We start from the raw sequence: 21,894 nt of genomic DNA, 5'->3' as shown, positions 1-21,894 counted from the left end.
TCAGAGTGACACAGGCTCATTGTAAAAAAAATCAGGGAAATACTCAAGGGAATAGAAAAATATATTTAAGCACTTAGAATTCTATCATCTAGTGGTAGAATTACAGATACTTCTAGTATCTGTAATTTCTAACCATATTTCTTTTTCTCTAAGCAGTTCATATCCACTAGTGAAAACTAGACTTTTCTAAATAAATTTATAGGTGTTAATTTTTAATATTCATTCGTGCAGTCTAATATGTAGCATTCTTGCTGAATTTAAAGCTGTGCCATAGTCGGTAAAATGAAAATGTCTTAATGTCATATTCCAGCTCAAGTTTTTTTTTAATTACAGAAAGAGAATAATTGTGGATATTTTAAAAGTATTATAAAAAGTATAAAAAGATATCTTGTTGTTTTTATCTGCCTCTGAAAGTGATTTTTCCATTTATTTATTTTAATAGGGGCTGTATATACAGTAGGCCTTCAATTTATACATCTTAATTTAATGAAAGCATAATTAAGATTTACTTGAAATACCTTCAAAACTTAAATTTTGGTATCTAGAAGTTGAATTGTTACTGTTTTTGCCATTTTATTGTGACTGAAAATTAGTAAAAATTTATTACCATTATCATTAGAAAAAAGTTATAAATCTTACTATGATGAAAACAATAACAATAGCAAAGAAACTTATGTGGTATGTATGACAGGTTAACAACGTTAAGTTGGATTCAGGTTGAAGTAACTTGCTCTGAGGCTCAGGTCTAAAAGCCATTTTAGGAGAGAATGAGTTCTCTAATCCACACATCTATCTTCTTATATTTTGTAGGCATCTGGCCATCTGAAGAAGTTTTGGCTTACTACTGCCTCAAGCACAGTAATATATTCAGGTACAGCGACGCACTGAAAAGATATTTGTTAGCCCATCATGGGTCTTGAATCTGCATATTAGGAATAGACTGGTTTACATCCTTCAAATTAAATTGTTTAAAAAAAATTAGTTCACTGTGAAACACATGTTGCTTCTAAAAAGAAATCTGCATTGCCTTTGGGTACTAATATTGCACAGCAAGCTTTTTGCTGTATGTCAAAGGCTTTTGATTTCCACTCAAGGCATTTTTATTTCCCTTTGATTTGGGGCAAACAAAACTGAAGCACCAATCAATCCTTACTGATTGTGAAGGTCAAAAAGAAAAAAGAAACACAATAAAGACATTCTTTAAACTTCTGCTAGAGAAGTTACTACAGAATATTTGATAAATACCTCACAGCTATTATTTAAAGAAGCCATCTCACGCCTGGTTTTAAAGGTATTTTATGTACTTGATAATATGTATTTTGGAAATATAAATTACTATTATAGATTCATAATAGGGAAATAAGTGTTTTCAATGGTTCCTGTGCATTATAGATCAACCCATAGATGGAATTTAGAGAGGGAAAGGTTTCTTTTATTTAAAAATTCTAAAGATGTTTAATAGACCCAGAAATTACATGTCTTTCATTTTTCTCATCTTATGAAAAGTCATCCAGTGTGTACTTTCTGAGTAGCCTATTATGATTCTAGAAAAGCCATTAGTGATCATGGTATCTGTTTTAACAATATGTACTTGCAAGATTGGATCAATAATATGTTTTTTTTTAAGCTCTATAGGTCCATCCTTACCAACCAGTCTATAATTACTTTGAACCACGAAATACTCATTAAGTGTTTTCCAAATATAAATGTCTTTTCTTGGCTTCTTCTCCTCCCCCTTTTCCCCCAATCCCTGCCCTTTTAATTTTGCTTTCTGTCTCCTCTTGAGGTAATAAACTTCCCTAACTGAGGAGAAGAAACGATCTTAAGAGTCCAAGCATATAAAATCAGAACAGGGCAGTTTTGAATTTGGGCTGCAGAGCTGCCCTGGAAGCCTGGCGTTTGCTCATCTCGCTGTGCTTAAGCTTCACTGGAGCTCCAATCAGCGAGCAGTGGGCCAGGGTGAGAATGTCACACGGTGAGGGCTGATATTTAGGCACAAAGGGGAAGGTAAGTGCAGAATGGCACAGTAGACTGTCAGCTTTAACTCAGAGCTGCTTTACTTTCAAGCAGTAAAGCCAGAGCCCAGTCCATTACTTCAGCCTGGGTTTACTGGCTTAACCATATTATGTCCCTGCATTGTTTATTTGCTGTGTTGTGTTGGGGGTCAATTGTGATTTAAGTGTTAATTGCTAAATGCTCTTTGTGTAATTGTGCTTTATGGGGGTGGTTTAGCTTTCCAAAATGTTTCAGCTTGTTTAGGATTTTTTTTTTTAATTTAAGATTGCATCTATTTATGTGTGTGTGTGTTTGTGTGTATTGTATGTGACTATACTATAGATACATACACACTCATACATATTCTACATTTACTTGTCTAACTGTTTTTGAAGGCATGAATGTGGATTAACAATGTTATCCTTTCCTAACAATTATCTTTCGCTACTCTAGCTAGTTTAGTTCTAAAAGACAGCGCCATTGACAAGGGAAAAAAGGGAACCTTCTCAGATTTTTCAGCTCAGCGGTGGTAATGTTGCAGTGAACACTAATGAGGGAACCCCCACTGGTTTGCCTGCTTTGTGACTTTTCTATTTCATAATTATTTTTAAAACGCAAAACGACATGAGGTAGCCCAGTCATGTCTCCACAACTTCCTGGTAATGCCGCTCTTACTGCAGATGGCAATTTGTTCTTGTAACATATATATCTCTCTGGCCATTTTCATCTAATTTGTATGGGTTCTACCATTTCTTTTCTCTCTTTCAGGGACCTTGCTGTGTGTGAGCTAGGGGGTGGCATGACATGCTTGGCTGGGCTCATGGTAGGTCTTTTCTCAATTCCAATCCCATTCAGAGGGAGGAACAAAAGGAAAAATGTTCCAGGGCCTCCAACTGCTGGGTCAGAGAACCGTCAACAGCATCAGCTGCGGTCAAGCTGCCGGGTCTTGAGAGACCTTCTAGATTGACTTACTTTCGGATCATATTGATTTTATGGTTGCCTCGATGAGCAGAAACATTTTACCTCAGTGTAGTCAATATCGCTTGTTGTGACATTCCAGGCCTCGCACAGTCTTTCTTTGCCATAGCGAAAGCATTTTTTTTTTTTTTCAGATTATAGTCCCATTTGCTAAGATACAGGAATAGCCTGGCGAATCACAGTTGGAGCACCATGATATAGCTGCTAATGTTTTGCCTGCATTATTACACCAACAAACATGATCCAGAGCGCTCAGTAATTAGATTCTTTTGAATTAGATTGGCCATTCAGGAACGTCGTTCCCCATTCTCTGGGTTCTGAGTCATGTATTCAGGAGATATTATGTAGCCGCACAGTGCATTAGACAAGTTTTTATGTCTCTACAAATAAAAGCATATTGTTACACTGATTGGCATTTGACAAACCTGTCGCTCTTATACAATGTGTCGAGGTTACAGCCCAATGTGCGAGCATGTCAAAGCTCACAAAAAAATTACCCTCACAAAGCCATCTGCCTGCAATGCAAAGTTATATGAAGGGCATCAGGCAGTCAGACAGAAGCAAGCTGAAAGGCAGAGTGACAGCCTTGTATGATGGCTCTACTAGATAAACAGAAGCCCACAAATGAAAGCCTCTCAGAATACCATCATCCGCTGTCACAATGCAATTACTGAACAGAATGATAGCAAGATAGAGGCTCCCGCAAATGGAATGATAAAAGTATTGACTGATTTGATTGAATGATTAAAATAATGCAGACATAAAATGAAAAAAGATTGAAGATTGTTACAGAGAAATAGGTGAGGAAGCATGATACTGAAGGCTTGTCACTCCTGTCTGCACTTCCACACAGACAAGCATATTTGCTCATTGTTTGCTCTGCTCCTTTTTTTTTTTTTTTTTCAGGTTGCTATTTCTGCAGATGTCAAAGAAGTTCTGTTAACTGATGGGAATGAAAAGGCCATCAGAAGTATCCTTATTCAGATAGAAAACGGGTTTGTTGTGCTCATTCCTTTTTCCTGGCGGAGTAACAATTGATATAAAGAAAGACAGCATGGGGCATTAAAAAAAGAGTTCCCCCATGCACACACAATAAGTAATTAAGAAAAGCAGAAATATATGAATTCATTGTGTACCACAAAGTAGGTTCTTTCCTTTCAGTAGATTGTTTTTTTGTAGACACCTCTTATTAACTTCCTATATTTTGTGGGCTTCTCAAGCCAAGAAGAAAATTTATTTCCTAATAATTTCAATTTTTTTCTCTTCTACTTTTATTAAGATTTGCCAGAACAAAATAAATCATTTGATATTTGTTTTACTTGGTATTGCTTGCATATATTAATTTTCAGTGCTTAGGCATTAGATATTATATATACTCTCTAATATTGCACCTATTCTAGTTAACAAAGAGTAACCTATATCCCCAGTGGAAATAGCTATCAGTTCTTCATTATTTCTTTTTATTTAGAATTATAAAAAGCTATCTCTTTTTTTCTCCTATGCTATTACAGTTCAAACCCTATTATATTAGATTATGCTTTACTAATATGTACACAGAGTTCATGAACATTGAACAGTACTTTAAGAAAGCAAGCATAATTTGTGACTACTTTAGCACTCGAGCTGATTTGCTCAGGGGCAGTTAACAAACGTTAGAAATTGAGAGGAAAAATGGGAAATCTGTTTGCTTTGGATTTTTTTTTTTTTTGGTGTGCCTTACATTTACATGATGAGGAAAGCAGTCTCCTTATTTGAATTTTAGCCCCAGAAAATACGCAGCTTTGTGTGTGTGTATGTGTGTGTGGTATCTTACATAAAACCCATTTTCTTTTTCCTCTTCTCTATGATTTTTCAGAAATAAAATGTGCAGCAGCTCCATCAGCTGCTCACATTGAAGGAAGGGAGGAACACGAGGCAGGCACGGTAGCTGATACTGTGCTCAACAGAGCCCCACCCAGCTAATTGCCTGACAGCCCTAAAAAAAAAAAAGTCAGGAAGGAAAAACAGCCAATCACAATCGTGGCCTTTGAAATCAGGGAAAGAGATCACAAAAAGTACATCTTTTTTTTTTTTTTAAATGCAGGATTTTAATCATGATCTTAAGACTGTCGCAAATTTTTCAAAATATTCCTGAAGATGAGCTGGTGTTGTTTCATTCACTCTGCCTTCTTCTGAGTTATTCTATGCCTGTATCATTTCCCTGTTCCTCCTCCTCATGTCAGAGAGCACAGAGAGCTCAGGTATACCAGCACAGCTCCAACGGATGTTTTTGTGGGGAAAAGAAAGAAAAGCAAGAATATTGAACAAGAGAAGGGTATTTTGACCATAGAAACTTTAAGATTGGGTCCAGTAACCTGAGATTTCTTTTCTTTTTTTTTTTTTAATTTCCCCTCAAGTCAGCAGGTGTCTCATTTAATAGCATCAGAAACCAATTAGAACTTTTTATCAAACTATGGGAAGCATCTGTAGTCAGTATGTAAATTTAATTGTACTAAAATTATTATTGAGCTAAACTGCCACGCATCCAAGGAAGCAAAGCAATGCTAATGTCATTAATTACTGCACCTTTGCTTTAGACAGCAAAGATGCAATGCCAGCTCTTGAAATCAGAGAGGAAATCTCAGATTCTGTATTCACTCTGCTGGCCTTTCAAAGAAATGATTGGTACAGCCCCCTCCCAAGAAAATGGATTTTTAACATTTGGTCCTCAGAAGCTCAGCCCTGAGAGTGCTTTATTGTGCTGGGTTTTACAATGGGTTTAATATAGCGGGGTGCCAAAGGGCAGGAGGGGAAGAACTTTACAATGTAGATAAAGTAGGTCCTTTCAGGATGCAGACCAAAACTGGCCATGCGTTTTATTTCATCTCTTAGGAGTTTTCCTGGTAGAGATCAGTTTTTATCATGCAGTTGTTCTATGTTTGTGTGCCTTTTTCTGTTGTAACTAGATCTAATTTTTTTTTAATTAAGAGAAAAAGCATGCATAAAGCCTTAAAATTGGCAATGTGTTTTTCCTGCTTTTAATACTAATGTTGTTCTTGATTTGCTAACAGGGCTTACAATGGGCATCCATCGTAATCTGTTTTACTGAGTGAGGTTAATATGAGTGGATCCCCCCCCTCCATTTCTGTGCCCACTTTCTGTAAGAATAACTAATTCACTGAATCACATACTAGTGATGCATATAGATTGAAACAAGCTCATTTAAAAATTACTGTTTACATCTTTCCTTTAATATTTTAGGAAGCCTAAATTATACAGCAATTGTAGGATATTATCAAAAAATTACTTTCTAAAAAGTAAAAGTGGATGTCAACAACCAAAAAAAAAACCCAAAAAACAAAAAAGGGAGGGAAAAACATTGCCAAAAACCAGAAAATCTCTAAGCAAAGCTGCTAATTATTCTTAATGGGCAAGATGAGCACATTAAGAAACAAATGAATACATCAGTGAAATGTAATTGAAAATCGACCTGGCAATTGCACAACACATCTGAGTATTGGCCTATATAGTATTCTTGTCATTTTAAAAATTATTTTTGTTTTTCTTAGATTTAATAAATCCAACTGAATCTTACTTCCTAGCCTCATAAGCTTTCTTTTTTTAATCCAGATAAATCCATTTTATGATGTCTCCTTTTAGTCTTCTGTAATTTCTATTTTTTTAAATTTGTGAGGCAATAAATGGACTGGTTCTGAATCTTTATATCACAGAGGCATGTCAGCCAATTGTGAAGTGATTTATTATCCTCCTAAAATGTATCAGATGGATTGGCTATGTCTTCTAGAGTTCTCTATCTTCACCCTGGAAAGCTAGATGTTGATCTCAGATTTATTAAACAGATATCAGAAAAGAGATTAAGACTTGAGGTAAAATGAATTTTCTAAGTGTTGAATATTTTTTTCAGACTCATGGGTTGGTTTCGCTAAGGTTTCCTTGATCCCTAAACTGCTTTTCTGGTTTTAACCCAGATATCACCTAACCTGATGCCCAAAAGGACAAAGGATAATTAGGAAATGAGATTGTTTGGTTCATCCAGGTTTTGGATTTATTCTAAATAGTGAGAAGCAAAAGAGAAAAATCTCTAAATGGCCACAGATAAATAATTATTCAATAAGGGTTATAGTGTAAGAAACCTTGACATGGGGCTAGAATCATGACTCAGATGGTAGAGCATCAGCCAATAAGCAAAAGCACCAGGTCCAGGGTTCAAATCCTGGTCCTGCAAAAAAAAGAAAAAAGAAAAGAAACAGCCTTGACATAAAAATATGGGAAAGAAATGGTATACTGGGTTCTATAATGATGCTAAAACCTGTCCAACATCTTAAGGTGAGCAGCCTTCTTTGATTACGACTACTAGTTTTCCCCAGTAAACCTGTTACCTGCAGAATAGCCCAACATTTGATGTCCCATTTGTCTGTGCACTTGACCACACCATCTCATTCACACTGTACATTTGCAGTCTACATCATGATCTCCTGTGCTGTTTAAAGGAGATACTCCTGGTTTAACTTGGTTTCCTAAAAGCGAATCCACGGCATGTACAATGAATGAATGAAGTTTGATGTGCACTGTACGTGACTGAGAACTTGAGAATCCTTGCCCTGTGCTCTGTGCCCAGGCCATTCTTCCAATAATGATGACAGCTATAATTGTACCTGCCAGATGAGTGATAAGTAGGCTCCCCTTGGGTAGGAGCGCAACAATATCTATTAATTAAATTAAAACTTAAAGCAATGATCAGGGAATCAATATTATTACTTTTTAAACTATTTTCTGGCTTAAGAAGAATGTCAACTGTCAAAATGCATTTGTAACTATTAACAAATACCATCACTAGGACAAGAAAAGGCTAATATTTTGAGCAGTATGTTAAACACATATAACATATGTATAGGTACACACTTTGCTTAAGTAACTATATGGCTATTATATACAAAGCTAAATCTTAAGAATAAAAATCAACTGAAAATTAAACCAAAACCTCACTATTGGACTGTACTTTCCTTGAAAAGAAAATCTCGAGGTAGAATTGCGATTTCATTTTAACCATGAGCATATGTCCTGCAGCTTTGGAAGTCCAGTTGCCCAGACAAGAGGATTGGAGGTGATTGCCCCATATCCATTTAATCAGAAATCACATTAAGACTTTCATTGCACCCAGCCCCTCCCACTGAAATCTTCCAGAAGGTAGGTGCAGTTCAGAGAACACAGTTTGGCTTGTTGTGTTGAACACTATCCGGACATATTGACTCCATTTGATTGGATTTCCTTTATTACCCTGAGGTGACACAGAAGCATGATAAAATCTGTTATTGGACACAGCACCATCCAGAAGGATTGTCGAAGTCTGATCTAATCAGAATATCAGAATTTATGTCTTAAGATATTATTTTAAAATATTACTGCCATTTTTCCCTCTTTGTACTTGTTTGAATGTTTTTTTAAAAAAAAAGAACCACTTTCTAAACCACAAAATATATCTCCTGCCCAGTTCTAAAAATAAAGCAGCCTAAATACTGCTGTGAATTTTTTGATTAAAAGAAATTGCTTCTGGAATATAAACACATATGCTTGCTCCAGCCTGACCTCCTGGAGCTGCAGGTTTATAAATTGTATAAAAGTATATAGTGTTAAGATGTTTACTAAAAATTATTAATAGGTTTTCTGAGTTATATAATTTAACTTCCCTGTGACTATTTTATAAAAAGTATTACCTCCACTAACAAAATAATATGTTTTGCTTGATAGATTAGTCATGCACTCATACGACACTACAGGTGTACCAGGCACATTGTGGCATACGGTTGGATGCCATGGAAACTCTGAGCAGGGTGTGGCCAGAGTGTGGGGGAACTTAATCAAAAAACAGTTGTCAGTTGACTCTTTACTAATTTTGTTCTTCACAGAATAAAGATGTCAGCTGTCCTTTTCTATAAGACATTTCATTTAGAAGACTTTCCTGAAATACTTTCTTCCTGAAATAGACAGAACTGTGGGCCGATGTGTCATTTTAGTTAATCAAAACAAGTAGGCAAATTAGTCTCCTTTATTTTTTTAATGAATGTAATTTAACGGTATTTAATTTGCATACAGGAAAGTTCACCCAGGAAAAAAAAAAGTCTGCATTATAGCACTTTTGTAAACCTCAACAAAGCCCTTCATTAGGAGACCTAATTGATTTTTCCTACCCACTCCTGGGGGAAGAAAGCTATCACAGTACCTGCTTATTCATTCAGAGAAGAAATGGGTGTGCTTGGTGGTTCAAGCAGAGATTTGGGTTAAAAAGTCCTGTGGCTCTCTTCTTGCAGGGAGATCTTAGCCAATGCCTGCTTTGAGTATTCAGGAAATCTGTTTTTCTGAGCACTAGGGGAACATCGCTTGTCTGCTTGGTGTCCTCCCCATGGGCCCAATTTAGTTCAGCTTGGAGCCTTCACTGGAATTATTTTATTTCTTGTTTATTTAAACCTGCTTGCTTCCAGAAGAAGGATTTTTGAGGCTTCTTATAGTAAAGTACAGAAATATACAGCAAGAAATAAATGAGAAAAATAAGGGCCTTTGGAAATTACAAAGCCAAAAAAATATACTGAAGCAAGGGACAGAGGTCAGCACAGAAAATATATGCCATGAAATCTCTTCTGTGTAGGACATAGGACACATTTTAGGCCCTGATGTGCACAAGAGCTAGGATAAAGAGAGAAAATGCAATCTTTTTTTTTTTTAATTTTAAGAGAAAAAAAATGTATACTTCCCATTAGTTGGAAATCCAGCTTTTCCTGGTATTGAAATCTTCATTTTCCCATGAGTCCTCAAATATGTGGCACTGGGTGATGTCATGGAAAAGCTACTGAAAGTCTCCTTTCAATAAGCATAGCTCTTTATTCAAATCCTTCCATGTCAACAGATGGCCAAAGTCTGTAATGATAGTTTGTCAAGGGAACTTTCACCAGATTGGCTTTCTTCTTCAGTAATTCATTTTTCTCAAGGAGCTCCAGACTTACCTTACTCTGTTTCTTGTCACTTCCTCCCAAGTCTCCCTCTGCTGTTCATCCCCACATTCCCTGCGAACATCTAGGAGACTGGGAAAGGTCACCCTGGAAAGCCTCCGGAGGCTGATACTACCCTTCCCCCTGGCTGAATGACACCTGCCTTTGGACTCTGGGCCCCTTTAAGCAAGTGGAGCATAGCCCTCCTGCAGCAGTCATTCTCTGCCAGCACCCACATTCTGGGCCTTGGCTTGATGGTACCCAGATGTACATTTCCTAGATGATAAAACTCCAACCCAAGAATTAAAAGATTTTTGCTTGTGGTAAGTTTGCATTTGGTTGCAGAGCCAGGACCATCCTGACCTCTCACTCTGCAGCTCCTCTCTTTCCATTGGGCTGATCCCATCATAATAATAAGGTTGCCTGTTTGGCTGGTTTTTCAGGCCATTGACAGCTACTGCAGAAGTTTTCTTAACTGTGTCCTGCAGATGTGAGTGACATCATCACAAGGAATCAGAAGGCCGGTGTGTTTAAGACTGAGAAAATATCAAGCTGGTAAGATCCCTTTCCTCGTTGAAACTGCATCTCTTGATACTATGGATGGTTATTTTAAATAACACTGGACACTGTGTGTCAGATACTGTCAGGCAATGTTCTAAGCACTTGCAAATGTGATCTCATTTAATGATCCCAAGAACCCAATGAAAGGGGAGATGAGAAAACTGAAGGTAAGTCGATTAAACATCAGATTGGAGAATCATGTAATGGTTGAAATGTACAGTATAAGTTTGGGAAAAAGCCCAGCCTGTGACCTTTTTAAATGGCTCTGTTCCAGTGGCTCTCAATTTGGGATCAGTGTTGCATTCTGGGGGATTTTGGCACTCTTTGGAGACTTTTTTTTTTTCCCCCAGTCCTGGGCCTTGAACTCAGGATCTGAGCACTGTCCTTGGGCTTTCTCAGGGCTAGCGCTCTACCACTTGAGCCACAGCACCACTTTCCGGTTTGTTTGTTTTTTTACTATGTATATGGTACAGAGAAATCGAACCCGGGTTATCGTGCATGCTAGGCAAGCACTTTCCCACTAGGCCAAACTCCTGGCCCAGGGTACATTTTTTTTATTGTCCTGCCTTGGCGAAAGAGGAGATAGTCAATGCTGGCATCGACTGGCTACTGGTATCCAGTAGGTAGAGGCCAGGAGGACTGCTAAATGTACTTCAAAACACAGTCCAGTCCCCCACAACCCAGAAGCACCTGGATCAGAAAGTCTGTATTGCCATGGTTGAGGAAGCTCACTCTAGTCAAAAATTTTAAAATAGTTTAGGTACCCATTCCCTTTTAGATTCCATTAATTTATATCCAGTCATTGGAGGCCCTGAACCAAAACAACTGTGTATAATTATATATTCTATGATGCTTCATTTTACATTGTGCCCTATTAGTAATAGACATGGAAAGTATAAGCCAAGCAGTGGTGGCTCATGCCTCTGAGCTACTCAGGAGATTGAGCTTTGAAGTCTTCCCAGGCAGAAAAAAAGCTTCCACTCTTAGCACCAGTTAACCACCAAAAAGCCAGAAGTGAGGTATGGCCTTGAGCCAAAAAACTAAGGGACAGCTCCCAGGCCCTAAATTCAAGCCCCAATACCAGCTCAGAAAGAGGGAGGGAGGGGTAGGAAAGTAATCATTTTCCCTATGAAAACTACTAAAATATCTCTATGCATTTTCTATAACTATAGGTTTTATTTCTTACTATTAACCAGTCAATTTTTTATATTTTAAGTTTCTGCTAATGCTGAGGACATGTTCTTGCCCTAACTGCCCTGTTTGGAAAAAGAAAAAAGTTGGATGAACAGTACCGTACTTGAAATCCAAAACAATCATGGTTGCAATCATTCAAGTTTATCATGCTAGCAGTCAGGAAGCTGAGGCAGGAGGAGAGCTCTAGGCTGGCCTGGATTATATACTAAGACACTATCTCAAAATAGTAGACATTCTTTTATGAGGCTATGGAATAGTAATAGATTTTTTTCTCTCACATTAGTTGGTGAATGCAATGATCTATTAGAATGCAATGATCTAATAGAATGATCTATTAGAATTGTCCAAGTTTCCCAACATACAGGAAGCTGCATGGTTCTCATTTTGTGTTTCTTATTTCAATGAACAAAACCTGAGGCAAGTCTGGAGAAAGAGAGTCTGCCATTACTTACTATCCTTTATTCTCAGGATAGCCTCTCCTCCATGGAGAGCAGTAGGGTTTTGAAGAGGACTGCATTCTGGGACATGATTTTCAACCTAGTCTTTTAGTTATCAATCATGAGCACATTTTCTGTGTTGTCCTCATTTACATTTATTTAATGCTTAAGGTCATTTGTGACCATTTGAGTGTATTTCAGCATATGGAATGGGGGAATAATAGATTTCAGCTTCATGCTGTGAAGAGAGATTGTGTTTGTTACAAGACATAATGTTGTTTACTGGGTGTTAATAATCACTAATTAATAAACATCTAGACTTCACAAATGTTGCTTTTTAAGGACTAAAAATGTCAAGTGTTTAACTTACAGAGAGCAGTTATATTTCCTATCATCTCTTCAAAAAGAAATAATTAACTTACATAAAGAAGGAAAATATTCAACACAGACAGAAGGTTTAATTATATGGCCTTTTTTCCCCTGGTTTGGGTTTTTTTTTTAATTCCTGCTTTCAAAAATGTTATTTCTAAATATATTGTTCTGATATGTAGTTAGATATACAGCCTATATTTCAAAGAAATACAGGAGCCTCTCAAGTGAGAGGTTACTACTTTTTTCATTTTTATTTTATAGCAAGCGTTCAGTTTTTTTTCCTTTTAACTATTACAACCATTTTGTCCAGAGTTCATTACTTGCCAGAACACAGATGGATAAGTCAGTCCTCGAAATGCCTTGATCTTATATTAGAGTGCTGCTTGACCACTTAACCTTCAAGCAGCAAAGGGAAAGAGCCAACCAGAGTCATCTTCCATGTTCCCCCTCCAGCCACTGCTTCCCCACCCAGAACCAGTACAATGCGGTGAAAGTATTAGTTCCATGAGAGAAGAAGTAAAAAGGAAACCAAACACAAAAGAACTAAGATATAGTTCAATATTCTTTTTTAGTGCCTCAATGCATATGCAGAATTTCTCTTCCAAATTGGAGGTGTGGAATAACAGTAGCGACAGATAACTAAGAAGTATTTACCATAGCTACAAAGCCCACACGTGAGCCAAATATTTCTGCTATTAAAAAGCACTTCAAAGCTTGACATGAAGTTTGTAACAGCTGAATGTCTCTTGTGACTTCATTTGCAAAGATGTAAAAGCTGAAAGGGAAGTCGTGATATGAGAACTATGAGGCTAAGAAATAGCATTTTTAAAGAAAGGAATAAGAAACTTACATGCTGTCTACTCGACACCTAATTCAGACAGTGTCCTTAGTAATGAATGCTATGATTTGAATGTGTCCCCCTCAGTTATGGTTTCTAGCCTGTGGTGCTGTAGAATCTTTTGGACATGAGGCCTAATGGAAAGAAGTTGGGTCATGCCAGCTATGCCCTTTTAAGTGAATGTTGGGGCTCTGGTCCATTCTGCTGCCCTGTGATCCCACCACAATGTACTGACTTGCCAGAGCCTCCACAGCAGTGATCCAGCCAAGTGACCATGGTCTGAAACACCAAAAATTTAAACCAAAATAAACCATTCCTCCTCACAAGTTGATTTTGGACATATACGGCAGCTCAGATTTTTGTCACAGTAACAGAAAGCTGACAGACACAGTAATATCAGCATTTCTCCTCCCCATTGACCTCTTCCTATTACTTACACAGGGGTAGGAAGATTCAGGTTATGTGATGCTTGAACCATATTTTGAAGTCCCTCTTTAGGAGGATGAACTTGATTATAAGTTACAGCATAGGGCCACACAGCCCATTGCTAGGGCTCCTTGAAGTAGTCCTTTGCTAGCTAGGGGCTCTGAGCTCAAGCTTCTTTAGCTTGAGTAAATCCACCCTGCTCTCCCTTCTACAAACCAAAGCAAACAAACGTTCTTATTCTTAGGCATCCATTTTTATCCCAGACTACTAAATATATGCTAAACATGGAAAAAATGTGTTTCTGAAGGCTTAGGAGCCTTAGCCTGGCCAGATCTAAAATCTCCATCTATGATACATTCTGTGCATTACAACTCAAAATTCTTAATATAGCGATTGGATGATTTAACCATTTATTCCTTCATGTAGTCATTCATTCATTGACAAATATGTCCAAGGTAATCTGCCTTTAGGAATCTAAATATGGAACTATAGAAAGTAATTCTTGAACAAAGGAAGCTGTATTACTAAATATAACTAGAAATTAATGAAAGAGCAAGGATATTTACAGCATTCCAATTGTTGGGTTTATCTGAAGCTGTCATCTAAGCTGTGTCTGTCTAACAAAGAACAATTTGGAGCCTTTGACGTCTATGTATTTCTAGGTCTTCCAGAATTAGTTAATACAGTCATCATTCTCTGATTAGTGTTAGTTAACATTTACAATTTTAAAATATCTATCAAATTTGCCCCGCTGTGATATTGAACGTTTCCCTGCAGAAAAAAAAAAAGTTTTTCTGTGAAATTTGCAAATGAATTTAAGCTTGTAACTTGTTATTACTCTTTGTTAAGCCATAAATTTTACTTAACTAGTGAGCTTATTTTATGACTTTTTTTTTTTTTGGTGGGTCATAGGGCTTGAACTCTGGGCCTGGGCACTGTCCCTGAGCTCTTCAGCTCAAGGCTACTGCCCTACCCTTGAGCCACTTCCCATTTTCTTTTGTGCCCGGGCTGGCTTTGAACCTTGATCCTCAGATCTCAGCCTCCTGAGTAGCTTGGATTACAGGAATGAGCCACCAAGCTGGCTTTATGACTTCTTTTTTTATGCCAGTCCTGGGGCTTGAACCTCAGGGCCTAGCATTGTCCCTGAGCTTCTTTTGCTCAAGGCTAGTACTCTACCACTGGAGCCATTATGCCATTTCCAGCATTTTCTGTGTATGTGGTACTGAGGAATCGAACCCAGGGCTTCACACATATCAGGCAAGCACTCTACCACTAAGCCAAGCCACCTTCCCAGCCCATATTTTATGACTTTTATAACCAAGATTTTACCTTAATGTGGGTCTTCAAGTCTACATTTTGTTCCACAATCCTATTGCTATTTAAGATGACTTCTCTGTGGGAGGTGTGGCTCAGTTAATGGAGCACTAACCAATGAGTTCAAGTGCCAATCTCAGACAAAGAAAGAGTGGAGAGGGGGAGGGAGAGAAGGAAGAATGGAGAGAGAGAAGGAAGGAAGGAAGGAAGGAAGGAAGGAAGGAAGGAAGGAAGGAAGGAAGGAAGGAAGGAAGAAAGAAAGAAAGAAAGAAAGAAAGGGAAGATGTCTTCTCTGAGTCTGTTTCCTTTACATGTTTTGGATGTAGAAAGTGCTTTTGTAAATGTGTAGCCCAATCACACGAGATTCAGTTGGTGCTTTTCTCAAATCTTTCTGCAGGCTATTGTCTCTCTCTTCATCCCTTCTGTCCGCTGTTCTCAAAGCCTCCTCTACTCAAACCCCCCATGTTAGTCAGCTTTCGGTTACAATAACAAAATGCCTGAAATATGAACAAAGAGGGATATGTTGTGTCGTATATTTGGAGATTTCAGTCGAACATTAAGGGAACATGTTGCTTTGAGCCTCTGCTGAGGATATCAGACAACAGTGGTGTATCAATGCAAACTGTTGGCCTTATGGCCAAGAAGCAAAAGAAAATAATTAATTAAAATTAAAATGCTGATATCCCACAATCACCTTCAAGGACACAGCCCCAGTGACCTTAAAATGTCCCACTACACCCCACCTGCTAAAGACTCTACCCTCTCCTCCAACCCTGGGGACCAAGCCTTTAACACATAGGCCTCTGAGGGATGCTTAACCGAAACCAAACCACCCCTTGCTCTAGTACCAACCCATTTGGTCTTTCCCATCTCTGGTCTTTGTCAGTCTAAGTCTTCCTTCTAGAATGACTTAATTACAACTCTCCCTCTCCCTGCCTTTCCAGAGTATTCAGCCCACTCTAATATTTTTGTTCTTCTACCTTTTTTTGGACTTAGAACATTATCACAGTTTCATGAGACATAACCTCTTACTATTCCATGTGTTGGCCTTATTTCTACGTTTTTGTTTTTGCCAGTCCTGGGGCTTGAACTCAGGGACTAGGCAATGTCTTTGAGCTTTCTCAAGACTAATGCCCTACCACTTGAGCCACAGCACCATGTCCGGCTTTTTCGGAGGAATCAAACCCAGGACACTGAGCATGCAGGGCAAGCACTCTACCACTAGGCCACACTCCTGGCCCCAGCCTATTCATTCTTGAAGTTGACATTCTAGGGAAAGACACAGATAGTTTTGTGAAGGCAAAGATTCTGCTTAATTTATTTTTTGTATTCCCTGAAGCAATTAGTATGCTTGATCCCTGGTGTATGAAAAGCTTTCAGGATTTGTATTTGGAGCACATTTGAAAGACATGAATCCATAAGGCTTATGGAACAGCAATTTTTATACTTGATCTTAGCAAAAGGCCAAGAAGCGATGGAACAATTTTTACTGGAGGAAAGTCAAGCTCTAGAGAGTCAGACATCAGTTTCTACATCAGATATCGACTTTCATTTCAGGACTGGCTTCTCAGGCATGCGCATGCAGTGTCTGTAGACAAACTGACAGTGTGAGTAGGCGTTTATCTGCTCTTTGTCAGGCTGAAGAGGAAGGTTAGTAGAAGGTAACTAAGATAAGGGAGCTGAGGACTCTTTCAGAAATATTCTGATAAAATATACCTGTTAGTGAGGTTTGCTAGAATTATGATGACAGAATCTCAAGAACTGCAGAGAATTCCAGAGATGATGCTAGGGTCCCTTTCCTTCTTTCACTGTCCTGGATATGAGAAAATGAAATCGTTGTGTGTATTTCCTCCTAAGGTAACATTGTTGATTTGCTTTACAAGTTTATAGAAGGGATCGTGTCCTTACTATTCAGAGTTTTGCACTGAAGAAGCCATTTCCCATCTGCCTTTTTCTATTGAATTGTGATAGATTTCAGATTTGGGAGATACTATTTTAGGAGCTTTTTTGTCCTAGTACTGTGGTTTAAACTCAGAACCTCTCATTCTTGCTTGGTTTTCTGGCACATGGCTGGGACTTTACCACTTGAGCCATACATTTTAGTCCAGCATTCTTCTGGTTAACTGGAGATAGAGTCTTGCTGATGTTTTTTGTCCAGTGGTTGGCTTTGAATTACAGTCCTCTGGTTGTCACCCTCCTGAGTAGCTAAGATTATGTCTGCAAACCACCAGTTAGTGTCCAGCTAGTGGTTCTCTTAAACCGCAGTGAATTAATAATTAAGGTTTGTGTGGTATGTGTGTGTGCATGCGCATGCACCAGTCCTGAGACTTGAACTTAGGGCCTGGAAGTTGTCCTTGAGCTTTCTGTTCAAGTCTAGCATGCTACCATTTGAGCCACAGCATATTTCTGGCTTTTTTGTTTTTGTGCCATCCTTAGGCTTGAGCTCAGGGCCTAGGAGTTTTCCCTGGACTCCTTTTTGTGTAAGGCTAGTACTCTACCACTTGAGCCACAGCTCCACCTCTGCCTGTTTTTAGTAGTTAATTGGAGATTCAAGTTTCATGGACTTTCCCGTCTGGGAGGGCTTTGAACTGTTATCCTAGGATCTTCGCACACTGAATAGCTAGGATTACATGCATGAGCTACTAGCACTTGGCCTTCTGGCTGTTTGTTGTTTATTTGTTTTCTTATTAAACTGGTTAATTGAAAGAAATAGTTACTGGGACTTTCCTACTTGGACTGGTTTCAAAATGTAATCCTCAGATCTCAGTCTGCTGAGTAGCTGGATTACAGGTCTTTCTTTTTTACTGTTTGATCTGTTTACCAAGATCGAAATCTTACTACCAAAAACGGGCCAGGTTTTACATTAATGACCAAATATGTAAATCAAAACTATCAAGTTCTTTGTTTAAATACTTTCTGATTTTCAGGACAGATCTTTCCTTCTCTCCAAGATTTTGTTTTCACAGAAGTTTCATACCAATGAACAAGTGCTTATTTTCAAAGGAGTTCAGGTAAAAATGGACAGAATATATTTTTAAAACATTTTTTAAAGAAAGCTCACATCATAATCCATTGGGAAATATGAATTGATTTTTATCTTAGTAATAAGCATTAATTAATTTTCAGTATTTTATTGTTACAAAAATGCTGCAGTAAGCCAGGCACTGGTGGCTCATGCCTGTAATTCTTGGTACTTAGGAAGCTGAGAGCTGAAGATTGCAGTTCAAAGCTAGTCCATAGGAAAGTCTGTGAGGTTCTTACCTCAAGTTAACCAAAAAAAGCCAAAAGTGGAGCTGTGGCACAAGTGGTAAACCATCAGCCTTGAGTGAAAAAGCTAAGGAACAGAGCCCAGGCCCTGAGTTCAAGTCTCAGCCTCAGTACCAGCACCAAAAAAAAAAAAATTTAAGCTGCAGTTAAATATGTCATCTGTGTATATATTATAGACATGCTGGTATGTTGACAGGACACATTTTCAGATGCAGTATATTTATTCATGTAACAGTCATGGCGTGTTTTTTGTTTTGTTTTTGTTGGTCATGGGGCTTGAATCTGGGGCTGGGCGCATCCCTGAGCTCTTCAGCTCAAGGGTAGAGCTCTACCTTGAGTCATAGTGCCACATCTAGTTTTCTAGTAATTAACACAGACTTTCCTACCAAACTGGCTTTGAACTGCAGTCCTCAGATCTCAGCCTCCTGAGTAGCTAGGAGTACAGGCAGGAGCCTCTGGCTCATAGTGTCTTAGTTTTTAAGACACTATGCATTTTAATAATACATTATCAGAGATTTTTTTAAAAATAACTCATTTGTTTACTTATATCATGGTACTTGAGTTCACACTCCAAGCCTTGCACTAGCTAGGCAAATACTACACCCTTGAGCCAAGTCCCTTACTCATGTTTTATAAATAGAGTCTTGTGTTTTTGAACCCCTTTACCACTAAAGAATAAAAAAGAAAATGGAATCGTAATAACAGAAGGCCACCCTGAGGAGGCAAGACATTCAAAGACTTAAAGCTGTTGAAAGAGTGAGCCATTCGGATATCTGGAGGAAGAATATTTTGACAGAGTAAACAACATAGTAAAAACCTTAGGAGAGAAGCATACCAAGAGTTCTGACTAGATGGAATTGAAAGTGTTTAGCCCCACTTGACCCATCTCATAGTTTCTTAAAAGAAGATCTTGAAGAGGGGCATTAGAGGATCATATCTGTAATCTTAGCTACTCAAGAAGCAAATATCCAAAGGATTATGGTTCAAAGCCAGTCCAGGCAGAAGATTCCATAAGAAATAACTGGAAAAAAGTTGGGCTGGAGTCATGGCTCTAGAGGAACAGTGCATCCAAAGAAGCAAGTTGGAGTGAGCTCTAGGCCCTGAATTCAAACCCAGAACTGGCCAAGACATAGATGGATAGTTAGATAGATAGATAGATAGATAGATAGATAGATAGATAGATAGATAGATAGATAGATAGAGACAGCTTATTTGAACCACCTCAGTTGCTCACTCTCTACTTCTCCCTCAACTTTAGATGAAGACAGTCTTTACCTCATTATTTTTTGTAAGAGAGATTGAGTTATTTTAGTAAGAAATGGGGAAAATCCTCTATTATACAAACATACATGCAAAAGTATGTATTTGTGAAATAAAGATCAAATGCAATGATTTTTCTATTGTATAACGTAGTTCCCACTAGATACTGACTCCTCTGTGCGCTGCACATAGCGCTAGCTGCAGTCACACACCAGCTATTCAGGCTTACTAACATTCATGTCTCAGGGAGTATTCTAGGTGAAGGAAGTGCTCACTATCCTCCTACCCTCAAAAACTAATTTTCATCTCCATGGTGCTTATATTCTAGTGGGGAAAGAGAGAATAAACATAGTTAGCAATTTAATTATATAATACAATAAAATAATACAACAACAAATAATACAATAAAAGTTCAGAGGGGCCGGGAGTTTGGCCTAGTGGTTGAGCGCCTGCCTAGCATGCACAAAGACCCGGGTTCAATTCCTCAGTACCACATACATAGAAAAAAGCCACAAGTGGTGCTGAGGCTCAAATGGTAGAGCTCTAGCCTTGAGAAAGTCCAAGGACAGGGCTCAGACCCTGAGCTCAAGCCCAGGACTGGCAAAAAGAAAAAAAAAAAGTTCAGAGCAATATAGGGGACTTCTAGTGTTGATACAGCCCTAAAATGTGATGGATTGGCTGGGCATGGTGGCTCATGCCTGTAATCCTATCTACTCAAGAGGCTGAGATACCAGGATCACTGTTCAAGCCAGCCCAGGCACTAACTGTCTGTGAGGCTGTATCTCCAATTAACCACTATAAAACTGGGAGTGGCACTGTGGCTCCAGGGGTAGGGCCATAGCCTTGAGCTCAGGGACAGTACCCAGGCCCAGAGTTCAAACCCCACAACCAACAAAATAAATAAATAAATAAATAAATAAATAATAAGAAAGCAAGCAAACAAGAAAGAAAGAGTACTGGATTGGAAATAAATTACACCTTTGAGAAAGATGGTGAGGGTCGGGGAGCCTGGCTCAAGTGATAGAATCACTGAGCCTAGGCCTCAGAGTGCTAGGCCATGAACTCACACCCCATTACCACAAAAGAATCAAAAAGAAAATGAAATCGTAGTAACAGAAGGCCACTCTGAGGAGGCAAGACATTCAATGACTTAAAGCTGTTGAAGGGAGTGAGCCATTCAGATATCTGGAAGAATATTTTGGCAGAGTAAGCAGCATAGTAAGGAGAGAAGCTTACAATGTACTCACGGTTCTCAGCTGGGCAGATGGCAGACTTTTATGGGTTATTGTAAAGACCTAAGCTTTTCCTCTTAGTAAAGGGAGGAACCAGTCTAGAAAAGTACACGAAGTAGAAAGGTAATAAGGAATGTGTGTGTTAGATACATCACTTTTATTATCTATCTAAAAAGCTCCAATATATAAATATATACACACATGTAATATATATACTGTATTGCATATGTATACTGTATAGTATATATAATATATATAGTATATATGTATATATAATGTATAATATATAGTATATACTATACAGTATATATTACATAGTACATATAGTGAAATATATTCAGTAAATATATAATAAATACATAATATATAGTAAATACATATAGTAAAATATACTATATATAGTATAATATATAATATAGTACAACATATAATTCCATCACTATATTATCTAATATATATTATATATGGTATAGTGTATATATGCTATACATACACATACATATATATATATATATATATTATATGTGCTGGGGGAGGGCATTGTTAAGAGATTGGATCTTTCTATGCAGTCCAGATTGGCCTTGAACCTGTGATCCTCTAGGTAAAGTTCCCAACTGCTATAATCACAGGCATGTGCTGCCAAGCTCTGCTACTAGGTCTGTATTTTAAATCCTTCTTGGTGGTGTAGAAGCCCACAAGGACTCCCAGGTCTCTGACAAGGACCGATGGGCTCACTTTCCCCCCAAACCCAAGTCCTGACAGGATCAGAAGCCTCAGCATATCCAGAAATGTGATAGTTGTTCCCCATGCTCCCTAGAGATTCTTGGCTCTCTAACTGGTTTGGGCCAGTAGAACAGCCCTGCAGTTAATAATGCTCATCTCTGTGAACACTGAGGTCGCCCTCTTCTGAAAAGCCTTCCTTGGGACTCTGTAGCTTACCAACTGCCGCTATGAAGGTGGACCTGGGCACAGAGCACAGGATCTGACACAATAGATAGTAGGTGTTTAATCAGTGAGTCAAGAGAGAGAGAAAGAGA

The 21,894-nt window shown here is 38.2% G+C and overlaps 1 protein-coding gene across 3 annotated transcripts in view; it reads left to right on the top strand.

The window, feature by feature from the left end:
• Camkmt (calmodulin-lysine N-methyltransferase) overlaps positions 1–21,894 on the top strand; it is a 328,956-nt gene that overhangs the window by 283,658 nt on the left and 23,404 nt on the right. For all 3 annotated transcript variants that reach the window (XM_090337036.1, XM_090337034.1, XM_090337035.1), the window contains exons 4-7: positions 811–871; positions 2,764–2,818; positions 3,880–3,943; positions 10,445–10,511. In XM_090337036.1, the coding sequence (XP_090193162.1) occupies positions 811–871; positions 2,764–2,818; positions 3,880–3,943; positions 10,445–10,511 (247 nt within the window). The remainder of the gene's footprint in view (positions 1–810; positions 872–2,763; positions 2,819–3,879; positions 3,944–10,444; positions 10,512–21,894) is intronic.

Source organism: Megascapheus bottae, chromosome 7, assembly GCF_031878675.1.
Source record: "Megascapheus bottae isolate mThoBot1 chromosome 7, mThoBot2.hap1, whole genome shotgun sequence".
In the NCBI taxonomy this organism is placed as follows: domain Eukaryota; kingdom Metazoa; phylum Chordata; class Mammalia; order Rodentia; family Geomyidae; genus Megascapheus; species Megascapheus bottae.
The sequence above is the reverse complement of the archived record's forward strand: the minus strand, read 5'-3'. Positions and strand labels throughout refer to the sequence as shown.